The sequence below is a fragment of the Cynoglossus semilaevis genome, chromosome 8 (genome assembly GCF_000523025.1).
Source record: "Cynoglossus semilaevis isolate Cse_v1.0 chromosome 8, Cse_v1.0, whole genome shotgun sequence".
Lineage (NCBI taxonomy): Eukaryota > Metazoa > Chordata > Actinopteri > Pleuronectiformes > Cynoglossidae > Cynoglossus > Cynoglossus semilaevis.
Window position 1 is genome coordinate 7,165,426 of NC_024314.1, and position 11,252 is coordinate 7,176,677.

At 38.0% G+C, this 11,252-nt stretch overlaps 1 protein-coding gene across 2 annotated transcripts; it reads right to left on the reverse strand.

The window, feature by feature from the left end:
* Positions 1–112: 112 nt before the first annotated feature.
* On the reverse strand, positions 113–6,499 carry calcoco2 (calcium binding and coiled-coil domain 2). Of its 2 annotated transcripts, none has more exons than XM_025058011.1 (15): positions 6,412–6,499; positions 5,739–5,923; positions 5,556–5,658; positions 4,674–4,837; positions 4,445–4,570; positions 4,193–4,318; positions 4,035–4,109; positions 3,840–3,949; positions 3,685–3,754; positions 3,439–3,594; positions 3,173–3,361; positions 2,949–3,065; positions 2,696–2,870; positions 1,739–1,764; positions 113–1,500 (listed from the first exon to the last, which is right to left on the reverse strand). In XM_025058011.1, exons 2-15 carry the CDS (start codon positions 5,910–5,912, stop codon positions 1,339–1,341), a joined length of 1,773 nt encoding a protein of 590 aa, XP_024913779.1. In that variant the 5' UTR covers positions 5,913–5,923; positions 6,412–6,499; the 3' UTR covers positions 113–1,338. The 2 variants fall into 2 exon arrangements, with proteins under 2 accessions (XP_024913779.1, XP_024913780.1); XM_025058012.1 differs by having other exon boundaries at positions 5,739–5,926.
* Positions 6,500–11,252: the final 4,753 nt, after the last annotated feature.

Genomic DNA, 11,252 nt, shown 5'->3' on the forward strand with positions numbered 1-11,252 from the left:
TGTCATGTGATGTGGCTATGATGGTAAATTGTTAGTTAATGTTAATTCTTTTTCAATAAACTAAACAGGTAATAATTGATTTGTCCAGACATAAACAGAGAGAACCCAGTTAAACACTATTAGACTTTTTTTTATTTTCTATCGTGTGATAACAAACACAACTCCTACTGTAGTATACATTTTGAAGTAATTTAAGATATTAAGTAGCCTAATTAATTAAGTATATGTAATCAACAAACCTTAAGAGATTGACTCTTTTGAAAATAGCCATAATGCTTTGTTGCATTTTAAATAGGTATAGGTAATGTATATTCTGTCTTTTTCACCTCATAAGACTAAAACTTTAATATTTATGGAAATTTATTGTTTAATATTAAGGCTGATTAAGTAAAACGAACTGCTCTCCGACATCTGGGGAGGGTGCTGTAAACATAAATTTAAAATTTTGTCAAAAAGAAAAATACATTTTTGACAAAGAAACCATACCCCTCCCTGATCTCTCACTTTCTCTTCTTCTTGATGACAGCTCATACTCGTTGATTTGCTTGGGATGGAAAGAACAAATACAGGAAAAAACTGACAAAGAGCAATGTCACTACATTAAACGAACAACCATTTTCTTTCAGTGGTCTTTTAAAAGACAGGGATTACTTATCATTTGAAACTAATCAGTTTGACATTAACATTGAACCAAATGAAGAAGGAATAGAGAAGAGTTAAATGTAAGCTGACTCTGATATTACAGTATGTTATGATTAGGGCGCATATGTAAAATAAATTAAATGTAAATTCATAAAATGAGCGTTCTGGTGCCTGGTAAGGACACAGAAACTATAGAGGAGACAGTGATTAGTCATCTGTGCAGTGATTGTTTAAGGCCATTTAAAACCACGTGAGAATATTTGAGCAGAGATAATGTTGCACGTGGTGTTTGCAGAGGAGGTGTCTCCCCCCAAGAGCTTAGGAACCTGATGGCAGTGTAACATACTTGGAAAACTTTTGAATCTAAATATAGATGCTTAAAACGTGGTATTACACAAGAGCTCGAATGAATAAAGTAGATCAGAGGACAAACTGCAGATTTAGCCATTGATTGTGGTCGAGCTGTAAGGAGTTGCCTGTTAATTTGAAATTATGTATTCTACACATTCTATAATGAATCTGTCTTTTTTTAGACTAACAGCTAAAGCATTTTGGCATCAACTTGACTCCTAAATACTAACATGCCATGAGCAGAATAACACATTTCATAGAGTGTATACAGCATACGGCCACTAGATCCATAAGACGTCCAAGTCATATCATACTGGACCACATCTCTGGCCCCCACTGCAGACCTCACAGCTCGTGGCTGTAGACGTGGTCTTCAAACACGGACTGTTCCATGGTGTCACAGACCAGTGAGCACCACGGACACAGTCTGTGGCTCTGCTCGTGCTGCTCCAGTTCCTCCTGTGTGATGCCGGGGAAACTCTCCTGGCAGTGACGACACACCAACGACTGCGGGTGGACAGAAATAGGCGCGGGTCATCACAGGCGGTAACAGAATAGGGGCAGGTTGTGTTTTAAGACGGTGGTTAAAATAAAACTCTAAACAACAACTGAGATGCCCTCAGGTCAAATGTGTGGATACAATTTGGAAACTGCTCTTTCTTTAGCTCCTCCAACAGCAGCCAGTATGAAACTTACATTTTAATTTGCTCCAGCTCTCGTTCTACAATCAAGTAATGTGACTCACCTCTTCCACTTGATCTGCAACATCATCTGCAAGAAAAGATGGAGCATTCAATATTCAATGTAAAAGAAGAGCACTACATTCAGAATCAAAGTTTTGTACTGTCCTTTAAAGGTCAGTTCAAAACAAAGTTATGGTAACATCAAACTGGTCCAAACCCCAGTTGAACTTTAGTCTTCCCTGATGTCAACAATAAAAAGGGGTTTTCCACAGAGACGTCCATCTCATTGATTTGTTCTTAGTGACTCACCAGCACATGTTTATTAACAGCTTCCTTTGTTGAAATATTGAACATAGCAATGATACCAGGTCCACTTCAGGTAAAAAGACAGAACTCTATGTCTGAAATACCTCACAAACCCAGGAAGTATTGCAGGATTCAAGAAAGGTGAATATCTGCTAAAATAATAATTAAACTAAATTCATCAAAAACTAAATGAGTCAAAGAGAACTAGACATTAAACCTAACTTACCATAACTCTGACAAAATAAAAACTATAAAAAGGCAAAGTCCACATGAAAAGACAAGACAGAGATAAAGACAACAATGATAAATGAAACTGTCCCCAAAATAGTTAAGCTGTAGCTGACTGTTGTTTTTTTAAAAAGCCAAAATACACCAAACTCATAGAAATAAGTTACATTACAAAAAACTGTAGCATAAACAGTTAGAATGTAGCCAAAGAAAACAAAATGTTAGGTCAGAATTAGCTGCAGGAGGTAAAGTGATATAAAAATGACAAAAAAAGCTTTAAAAACCTGGGGAACAGTTGCTGACTAAATAGCTTTAATAATACCAAATGCTTAAAATAGCTAATAGTTAGCCAAAAACATAGCATAAACCTTGAAGCAGGATAGTTGAATCATCTGCTTAAGTTGAACTTGATGAAAGAATGTAATACAATTTAGAAAAACTGTTTTCTCTTCCTCTATCTGTACATCAGATTAAGTCCTACCCACCTATGTTTTCATACAAGTGATCTGGCTGGTCAGGAATCTGCTCACTATGGTTGGTTGTTGTGTTTCCAGAGTTTAAGGTCTCATCCAGCTGCTCCCGTCGAGCGTCATGGGCGTTGTGAGCCGCACGGAGGTCGGAGTAAGCCCTGCGCAGGCCCTCAATGTCATTCTTGAGACTCTGAAAATGTCAGACAGTAGAGGGTGAGCAGGTATATTGAGTTGACTTTAAACAGTGTGCACATTTGTGTGTTCGTACCTGGTTTTCTCCAGCCAGTTCGTCTTTCTCCTGCATCAGGAGCCTCATCATGTGTTCCTTCTCTTCTATGATCATATCCTTATCTGCAATGGATTCAAGAGCCTCTTTAAACTGCAGCTGAAAGACAACACAGAGAAAAGGTAAATTCAGGTTCCTCTGCTTGGGAAGTAAGGTTTTGGAAGGGGAAGGGAGGAGAACACATTTGTTTTGTTGCTTGATCTTACCTCAAACTTGTTACTTTTGCGTTGTTCCTGTTCAAATTTCATTGCCAACGCCTCATGTTGCTTTCCCATTTCCTCCTGCTCTCCATCCAACCTTTCAGCTTTTGTCCTAGCCTTTCTGCTCTCCTCCTTCTCGGCAGCTAAACTGGCCTGTGAGTTCTGTAGCTTGGAGAGCAGAGACTGACACTGCTCCTATGGACAAAGCACTGTTAGCCAATTTAGCTTTGTGTGACATGTGAACTTTGTTTTGTATTTGTATGTGTTGCCACCTTCAGCTCATCCATGGACAACTCCTGCTTGGTCTCCTGCGCTGACAGCCTCCTGTTCTCCCTCTCTATGTCCTCCATCCTCTGTGTGGCAGCTTTTATCTTCCGCAGCTCCGTAGTCACGTTCTCTTTCTCTTTCTCACTACAGTCAAGGTCAACCTGTCAGTGAATAAAACAAACTTAATCACAGACCAATGAGTAAAAATTAAAAAAGAAATACATGCAAATCTAGCTGTAAACAGGTTTAACCTGTAGAAGTTGAAGGTTGTCTGTTGTTTTCAACAGCTCTCGTTCTTTTTCTCTGAGGCTGTGGTTGAGCCTGGGGTGGAGTGAAATATCATGATAAAGCTGGAATGTTTGATAGGATTGATATTTAAAACTAAAACCAATAAAACTTTACTCACAGTCTGATCTCATCACTCTGAGAATCAACCTTCTGCCTCGCCACCTCCAGCTCATCCTTCAGCTGGTTGATCTTGAGGGCAGCCCGATCGCACTTTTCCTGACTGTGTTTCTGGGGAAAAAAGGTGCATTTTACAGAAGAGGACGAATTTATGACACTGTCAGAGCCTCTAACCACAGGATGACATTCTCTTTACCATCATCTCCCACAATGACGCAGTACTCTGCTGTGGAGTGTCTTCTTGCTTTGATTTTTGAACCAGTAGCTCCTCCTAAATGTGAAATTTTATTTCAATTAAGTTTCAGTCGCTTTTCAGTTTTTAAGCATTTAAGAAAAAACAAATTAAAAGCCAACCTTTAAATGCTCCATTTCCTGCTGTTGCTGCTGCACCGTGTTCTTTAAATTCTGATTCTGGTCTTTGGTTTCCTCCAGTTCCGTGAACAGCTGAGTCTTTTCTTTCTCTTTCTGCTCACTTAGACTCTGCACAAATTAATGACATTGCGATATCAAAGTTCACTGCCTGGGAGAGTTAGTCTGTTCTCTCTGTTGCACAATGAGCAAACAAACATTTCTACTACCATAATGTTGTAAACCTATTATGCGTACTTTTAAGATGGCCGCCGCCTCATCTTTTAATTTTAAATCTCTCCTGAGGTTTCCATTTTCTTCTCTTGTGTGATCCAACTCTTTTTGGAGTTTAGCTTTTTCATTATTACTCTGTTCCACCTGTTCCTATAGTACAAGAAAAGACACAGGATGTCTGCAAAGAGCTATGTTTGTTTTCAGGAAAAAAGAAAAAAACATTGATTTCTTTTCCACTCTCTGTGTTCAGTACCTGTGTTGTAATAACCAGGAGGTCTGTATCATCTGGACAGCCTTCAGTGCTTTGCTCTTCTGTGTTTTTGAAACAGAATGGAGTACTGGCTCCTCGCACTTGGCCAGTACTGTCGACATAGCAGAACTGGTAAAACTCAATCACATCCTTTGGCAGGTAGTATTCTGACGTAACAAGACCAGGAAGAAACATAGCCATCAAATATTAATAGATTTTTTGGCCATGTTTTCCCTTCTTTTTTCTTTTTTAATACTTTAGTTTTAGGTTTTTTTTTCAAACTTTAGTTTTGCTTAAACATTGAATCTGGAAAAACCAAAGCTTAATGTTACAAACACATGAGGAATTAATTTTGAAATAAGACACACATCAGTGGTATTTGTTTCTTGTTATGTCTCTTTATCTGTCGCCTTTCGAGTTACTTTTTAATTTAAATATTTTTTTCACAGGCCAACAACAAAAAACAAAACAAAATGTATGTGCTATAACATAGGGCATACACCGCTAATACTGCAAATGTTGCCAGTATATAGGAGCTACATTATATACTGGCAGGCCAACTCTAGTTCACATTTGATATGAGCTCGCCGGCCAAATATAATTACACTACGGGCAAGATTTGGTTTGATCTGAGCTAACCAATAGTTTTGTGTAATTCTAAAGCACTAAATTATTGTGTAAAATATTATATGGGCAGCACTTTGGTGTTTTTTTAAAATATGCCTCCTGTTTAAACCGCCCTGCACCAAAAACAAATGTGTCTGCGGTTTGACTGTGAATCTGTCTCAGCAGATCAGATTCATACTTAACCTGCTGACATATAACATGACCCGAGCAGCTTAAAGACACAAACCAACCTTCAGTCAAAGCCAAACTCTTCCTTACCCTTAAAAACAGCCTGTCTCACCACTGACCCCTGTCCTTCTACATCAGGAGAGGGCTCTGTCCACACAAAGGTATGGTAATCTTTTGCTGTACTCCATCCCACCTGTAAAAAAAGGTAAAGAAATCAAACCCAACCCAAACCCACAAACCTTACACAACAAATTTAATGTTTTTCCCCCTCACCTTAAAAATGCCCACCCAGTCTCTGGAGTTAGGCTGTAAGCCTGCTGTGAGGGTGTAGTCACAGGTGATGGAGGTAGAAGGTGGATAGGAGTGAGGGATGTTGTTGAAGATGACCTGAGAGAAGGCTGGAGCTGAGGGCTCTGTTGATGCTTCGACCTCTACAGGGGTCTCCATCAGCTCATCAGCTGCTGAGAGATCAGAGCTGCTATTCAACCCAAACATTGCAGGCAAAATTTGTATAAATCTGAACCCTCGTTTTTGCTTCTGCGGGACAGTAAACTTTTCATAAGGTGGGATGTCAAACAGTTTTTGTTATGAAAGGTATTCTCCTCTTCCTGTTGTCAGTGCTTAATTACTACTACGTAGTATTGTGAAACTACTAACTATAACTATTGTCTTACTTTCGTGGGTGTGAAAGTCATTAAATCAAGTTTGCCACACTTCTGTCATACTAACACTGTTTTCTAACAGTTCGCGTAACAACAATATTAAAAATTAAACATTTGACATTTACTGGGAAACAAACAAACAAAAAAGTAGAAACCGAAAGTAAACGAGAAAGCCCGAGTTTGGATGTTTAAGCTTAGACAGCTGATTCTGATGCATGACGTGTGGCAATAAACAAAAAGAAACAAGTAATTTACACAATTTTGAGGGAAAACAATAAACTTACTCAACACTTGGCTGTCACTTGCCGCGAAGCGCTCTTGGCCTGACGCTGTGACGCTTTCAAGGATGACTCGGACACTTGCTCACCGGAACTGCAGTTATGGTAAACAACGCTAGTGCCTTAGTCCCGCGATATATATTTTATTTATTTTTCCCCAAACCATGGCCAATTACACCTACAAAATTGCTATGATTAAGTATCAAACGTATCAATAAAACGTTTTTTAAATAAATGTACATGATTTATAAAATAAGGTTTAATGTGGTAAAACTGTTGTGTTACTTGAGCATCACAAGTTTTAAAATATCGAAAGTATTTAGTAAAACCATGCAAAGCTGTTCATTCAGCAAAATACAAATAAACAACAAGCAGCATAATGAATAAACAAACACAAAATAACTATATATCTCACTGAATTAAAATAAGCGAATGCAATTATACAAAAGATATTCAAATGATATAAATACCAAAAGTGACGAACATGCTTCAAAACTATACTACACGCTAGGAAAATACTAAAGGACATAAAAAAGTACCACAATTTTACCCGGAATTGACTTCAAACGGCCCTAATGCTGTCACGTCAATGTTATTTGTCTATTCCTTTAAAAAAATGTACATGGTATTTGTGCAAGTTGCAATATGGGAACTGTAGTCAAGTTTTTGACAGCGATTATTTCACCAAAATGACCACTGGAGGGAGCCAGACTCTTTTCTTTTTCTGATTCGGATTGGTAAAAGGTATGCTAAAAGCCGTAGTACGTACATTTAAACAGCTTAAAACTTCAACAGCTCACAAGTCCTCCAGCTCAAGTAACAAAACAAAATATTAGGAATCCTAGGAAACTTTACTATACTATAAAATACTATAAAAACACAAATGTGATGCCTCAGGTCGGGTGTACCATAAATCATCGGTGAGCTAATAGCCTATCAGTCGAAAAGACCTTCATGGGCCACTGTCTCTGATTGGCTGAGCTTGAGTAGCTTCTGGGATGGTATACGTTTACATGCGTAACACTAAGGAGCGCCGAACAAGGACTTGAACGCGCCAAAGGGGAATAAAATCAACAGAAACAACGACAGAACCGACAGTGCATACGTCTGTTTGGTCAGTGCTGGTCAAGCTGAACAACTTTAGTAACGGTAATGTCTGGTATTTAATCGCATTAAAAGTTGAATTTAGCTAGCCATGTCGACTCGAGGCATCCCGTTACCACGGCAACGACACGAAACCTGTAATATACACTGAAATGTTGCAATGTCCAGTCTAACAAAGCGTGTTTTTTTTTTTAAATTTGATGCAAACCTAATGTTTTATTTGATTATAATTGTTTTATTCTAATAAAACAATAACTGTGGCCATAGAATATGAAGCTTAAAATAATAGACTAAATTGTCCCAGAGACATGATCATAAACATAAATCTAACAACGAGGAGAACTTCGTTCTGTTGGAATGTTCACAGTAAAAAAGTTTCTTGGGAAAAGAGATGTCACTGAAAAAACAGGCAAACTACGCCTTACTCTTTCCAGGCCTTCTTTCAGCTCTGCTTTAATTGTGTTACTTCTGATTCTGAATAACATTGAAATATTGTATATGTAAGTTTGACCAATTTCTTCTATTTGTGTCATATATGTTCCTTTGGTATTAATTTTGTTTGTTTATTCAATAAACTAAAATCAACACAAATCACACAGCCCTAACTGTAGCAAGACAGATATTTAAAGATTGTCATTGGCAGCTGGTGTAATCCACCCTGCTCTCTCACTGTCACGCAAACACACAAATTAAATACCACCAAAAGCCCATGACTTCGCATGACAGACAATAGTGCTGGAATCTTAGCAGCTGATCTTTAAAGCATCACAATGACAAGTAAAGGTTGATTAGTAAGTAGGCAACGGTATAGAGTGTCAGTTGATGGTTAATTCATAGTGAACAAGTCATTAATCAAGGCACTGCTGTTGTGTGATCCTACAGATCATTACAATCCAGACGTCTGGATTGATCATATGCTATAAATATATTACATCCATGGTTATCTTTTATCATTTGCCTTCTGTTCATTATTTTAATTAATATCATTTTGATTTGTTGAACTTAAGCTGTGGAGGATGAATGTCCAACCTGCTCACTTTTCACCACACACTGTCACCACCTTTCAGCAAAGATTTTGGTTTAACAGCAGGGAGGCATTGAAAGGTTCTCCTCCGATTTCAATGAACAAATATCAGGGACTGTGCCTCAGCGTCCACCTTCCCGCTGAGGTCTCCTGCTCGTTTTCTGTCCATCATGTCAAGAGCCTGGATCAGGTGTTGGTCCACACAGTTTCTAATTGGTCACCAGATCCACCTGCAGGCATGCCTGTGGAGTGTGTAAGTCAATCTGAACAGAAACATCCTTGTGCTGATACTTATCGAGTACGTGTGTATTTTTTTATTTTTAACTCCAGATACAGAAGAGTCTCTTTGTCTGCTGAGGAGTGACGCTGCATATTAAAAAAGTCTAAAAGGAAACTGCTGGTGCAGTATAGCCTTGGTCAACCATCACCTGATCCAAGCAAATGTAGGCACAACGATGCAGGTGAGTAACAGTCACATCTGAAAGGATGTCCGTGAGCCTTAACTGTGTCCTTATTATTAGGACACACGCAGTTTAAAAGATGTTGTTGGGTCAGTGGAATGGCTCTAAAAATATTTCTGACTGTTGACTTATTTTCTATAAATGTAAAACTGCAATAATGTGCTGATGCACCAACAAACAGATTACAACAACAACTTACACCTGATGCACAGTATGAGCAGTAGTCTCACATTGGCGGACACTGCAGCCAAAGCTAAATAACCTGGAAGATTATTATTAAGTCATTGTGGACACTGGATTGTATGTGTTAATAGTGTGAAATAGTGGCCAATGTCTTAAGAAATGAGTTATCATTTAGTTGTAATTTAACATCTGGCTACTAAACAACACATTTTAAATTTGAGATTTTTAAAAAATTGCAATATATGTTTGATTTAGATTTGGTTGTAGTCCAGTTGAGTTAGTCTTTTCTTCTGTCACACTGAAGACACATTCCTCTAAAGCGACACATGTTGTATTCATTCAGACTCTATTGAAAAGTGTGATCTCAGGTCAAAGCTCACACTGGTCAGTTTCTTGGGTTACACTTTCAAGTATATTCAACAAAACTACAGTTATCTGATTAAAAAAGAAATTGCAAATGCAACTTAAATAGTTGAAGACCTTTACCAGAACTTTGTGTTGTTAATTCCCAGTTTAGAGGCCATTGTATGGCTTAACAAAAATGACAAAGGTCTTTTTGTTACACACTAATGGAGAAACAACAAATCCTTGTAATTGCTGTAACTGTATCTGGGCTGGGGTCAGTGGTGCGTCTCCATCCTGTGTCCTCGCTCACAGTCAGGATTATCCTCTTCACTTGATCAGAATACGGTTACCTGGTATTCTAACCTACAACAGTGAGCCTGGGATATCCCTCCTTAACGTTCTCTCACTCCTGGAGTTCACTTGAACTCACCTTCACCCGACAAGACACCAGATATTGGCAGAGAGAGCCGCTGAGGCGGTGCTGTAAGGAGGGTTGGTCGCTCTGCTTTGGTCAGAGTGGAGACAGACGTTGGCAGACAAAGAACTAAATAAATTATTAAATTAAACTTACCTAAGTTTGTCAAAACCTTCAAGAGCTTTTTGGCATGTTCTTGGTCAAGGGACTCAAGTGTGTCTACAAGTGTATCAGGAAGCTATAAGAAAGTCAGGTCATAACAAGATATTAGACAAAAGACTGTGGAAAAATGATTAATAACTTAAAAATAATAGATAACTGAAAGTTTGTGAGGAATAAAGCAAAAACAAGGGACACATATCAAAAACAATATACTAGCTGAAAATGAATTTCTTGCAAAAAAGATAACCAAATGTGAATTTAAAAATAGCTTTACATTAGATAGATAGAAGATAGATAAAAATAAATAAAAATTTAAAAACTAGATTATAATGTAGCTGTGTTCGAAAATATTAACCAAAAAAAGATAAGAGTAAAGAGGTGACAGCATTAAAGGTTAGCTGAAAACAGCTTAAAGATAACTTAGGAGTCTGCTAGATTCTATCCGAATAGTAAAACTAGTCTAAATTTTGTGGTCTAAAGTCCAGAGGTTGATAAGGCTTTAGATTAGATTAATATTGGCTAATGTTGCCTTAGAAATCATCACAATGATTTTCCAAACATATTCTACATGAAAATATGACACAGTTGGATTTGTACCTATTTTTTCAGTAACAGAGAAGTAACAGTTTCTGCTTCCATTACCTGTTGTTACTGCCGTTACTTAAACATTATGTAGAGCAGCAGAACATCAGTGAAGGTGTTGGACTGTGCATGTCTGTGTGGATCAGTGTTTGCTCCGTTCCCCTCCATTTGTATCCATCCTGCCACGGTAACTCTTCAATACCAGTGAGGAAACAATGTGGTGACAGGAAGAGCACTCACCTGATGAGAGAAATGGAAACGGAAACATGATTCCACTCACGCTTACAGCATATACTTGGTTCTGTTTGATTGAGTTTCATTATCAGGCTGGACAGCACCTAACAGTTAAGGTATGCTGAAATAAGCAATAGTGAAGTCGGAGTAGTGAAAATCAAGTCAGTGTGGCAATAAGGTTTTGGCTCAACATTATTCATTAAATTAGTGTAACTTAGACCACTATATATATATATATATATATATTAAACAGTATGTGATGTATGAAATGATTTCCTTCAGGATGGGTCTACCTGTGGACAACACAGACATTAACGGTGATAAATGTGAGCAGCAG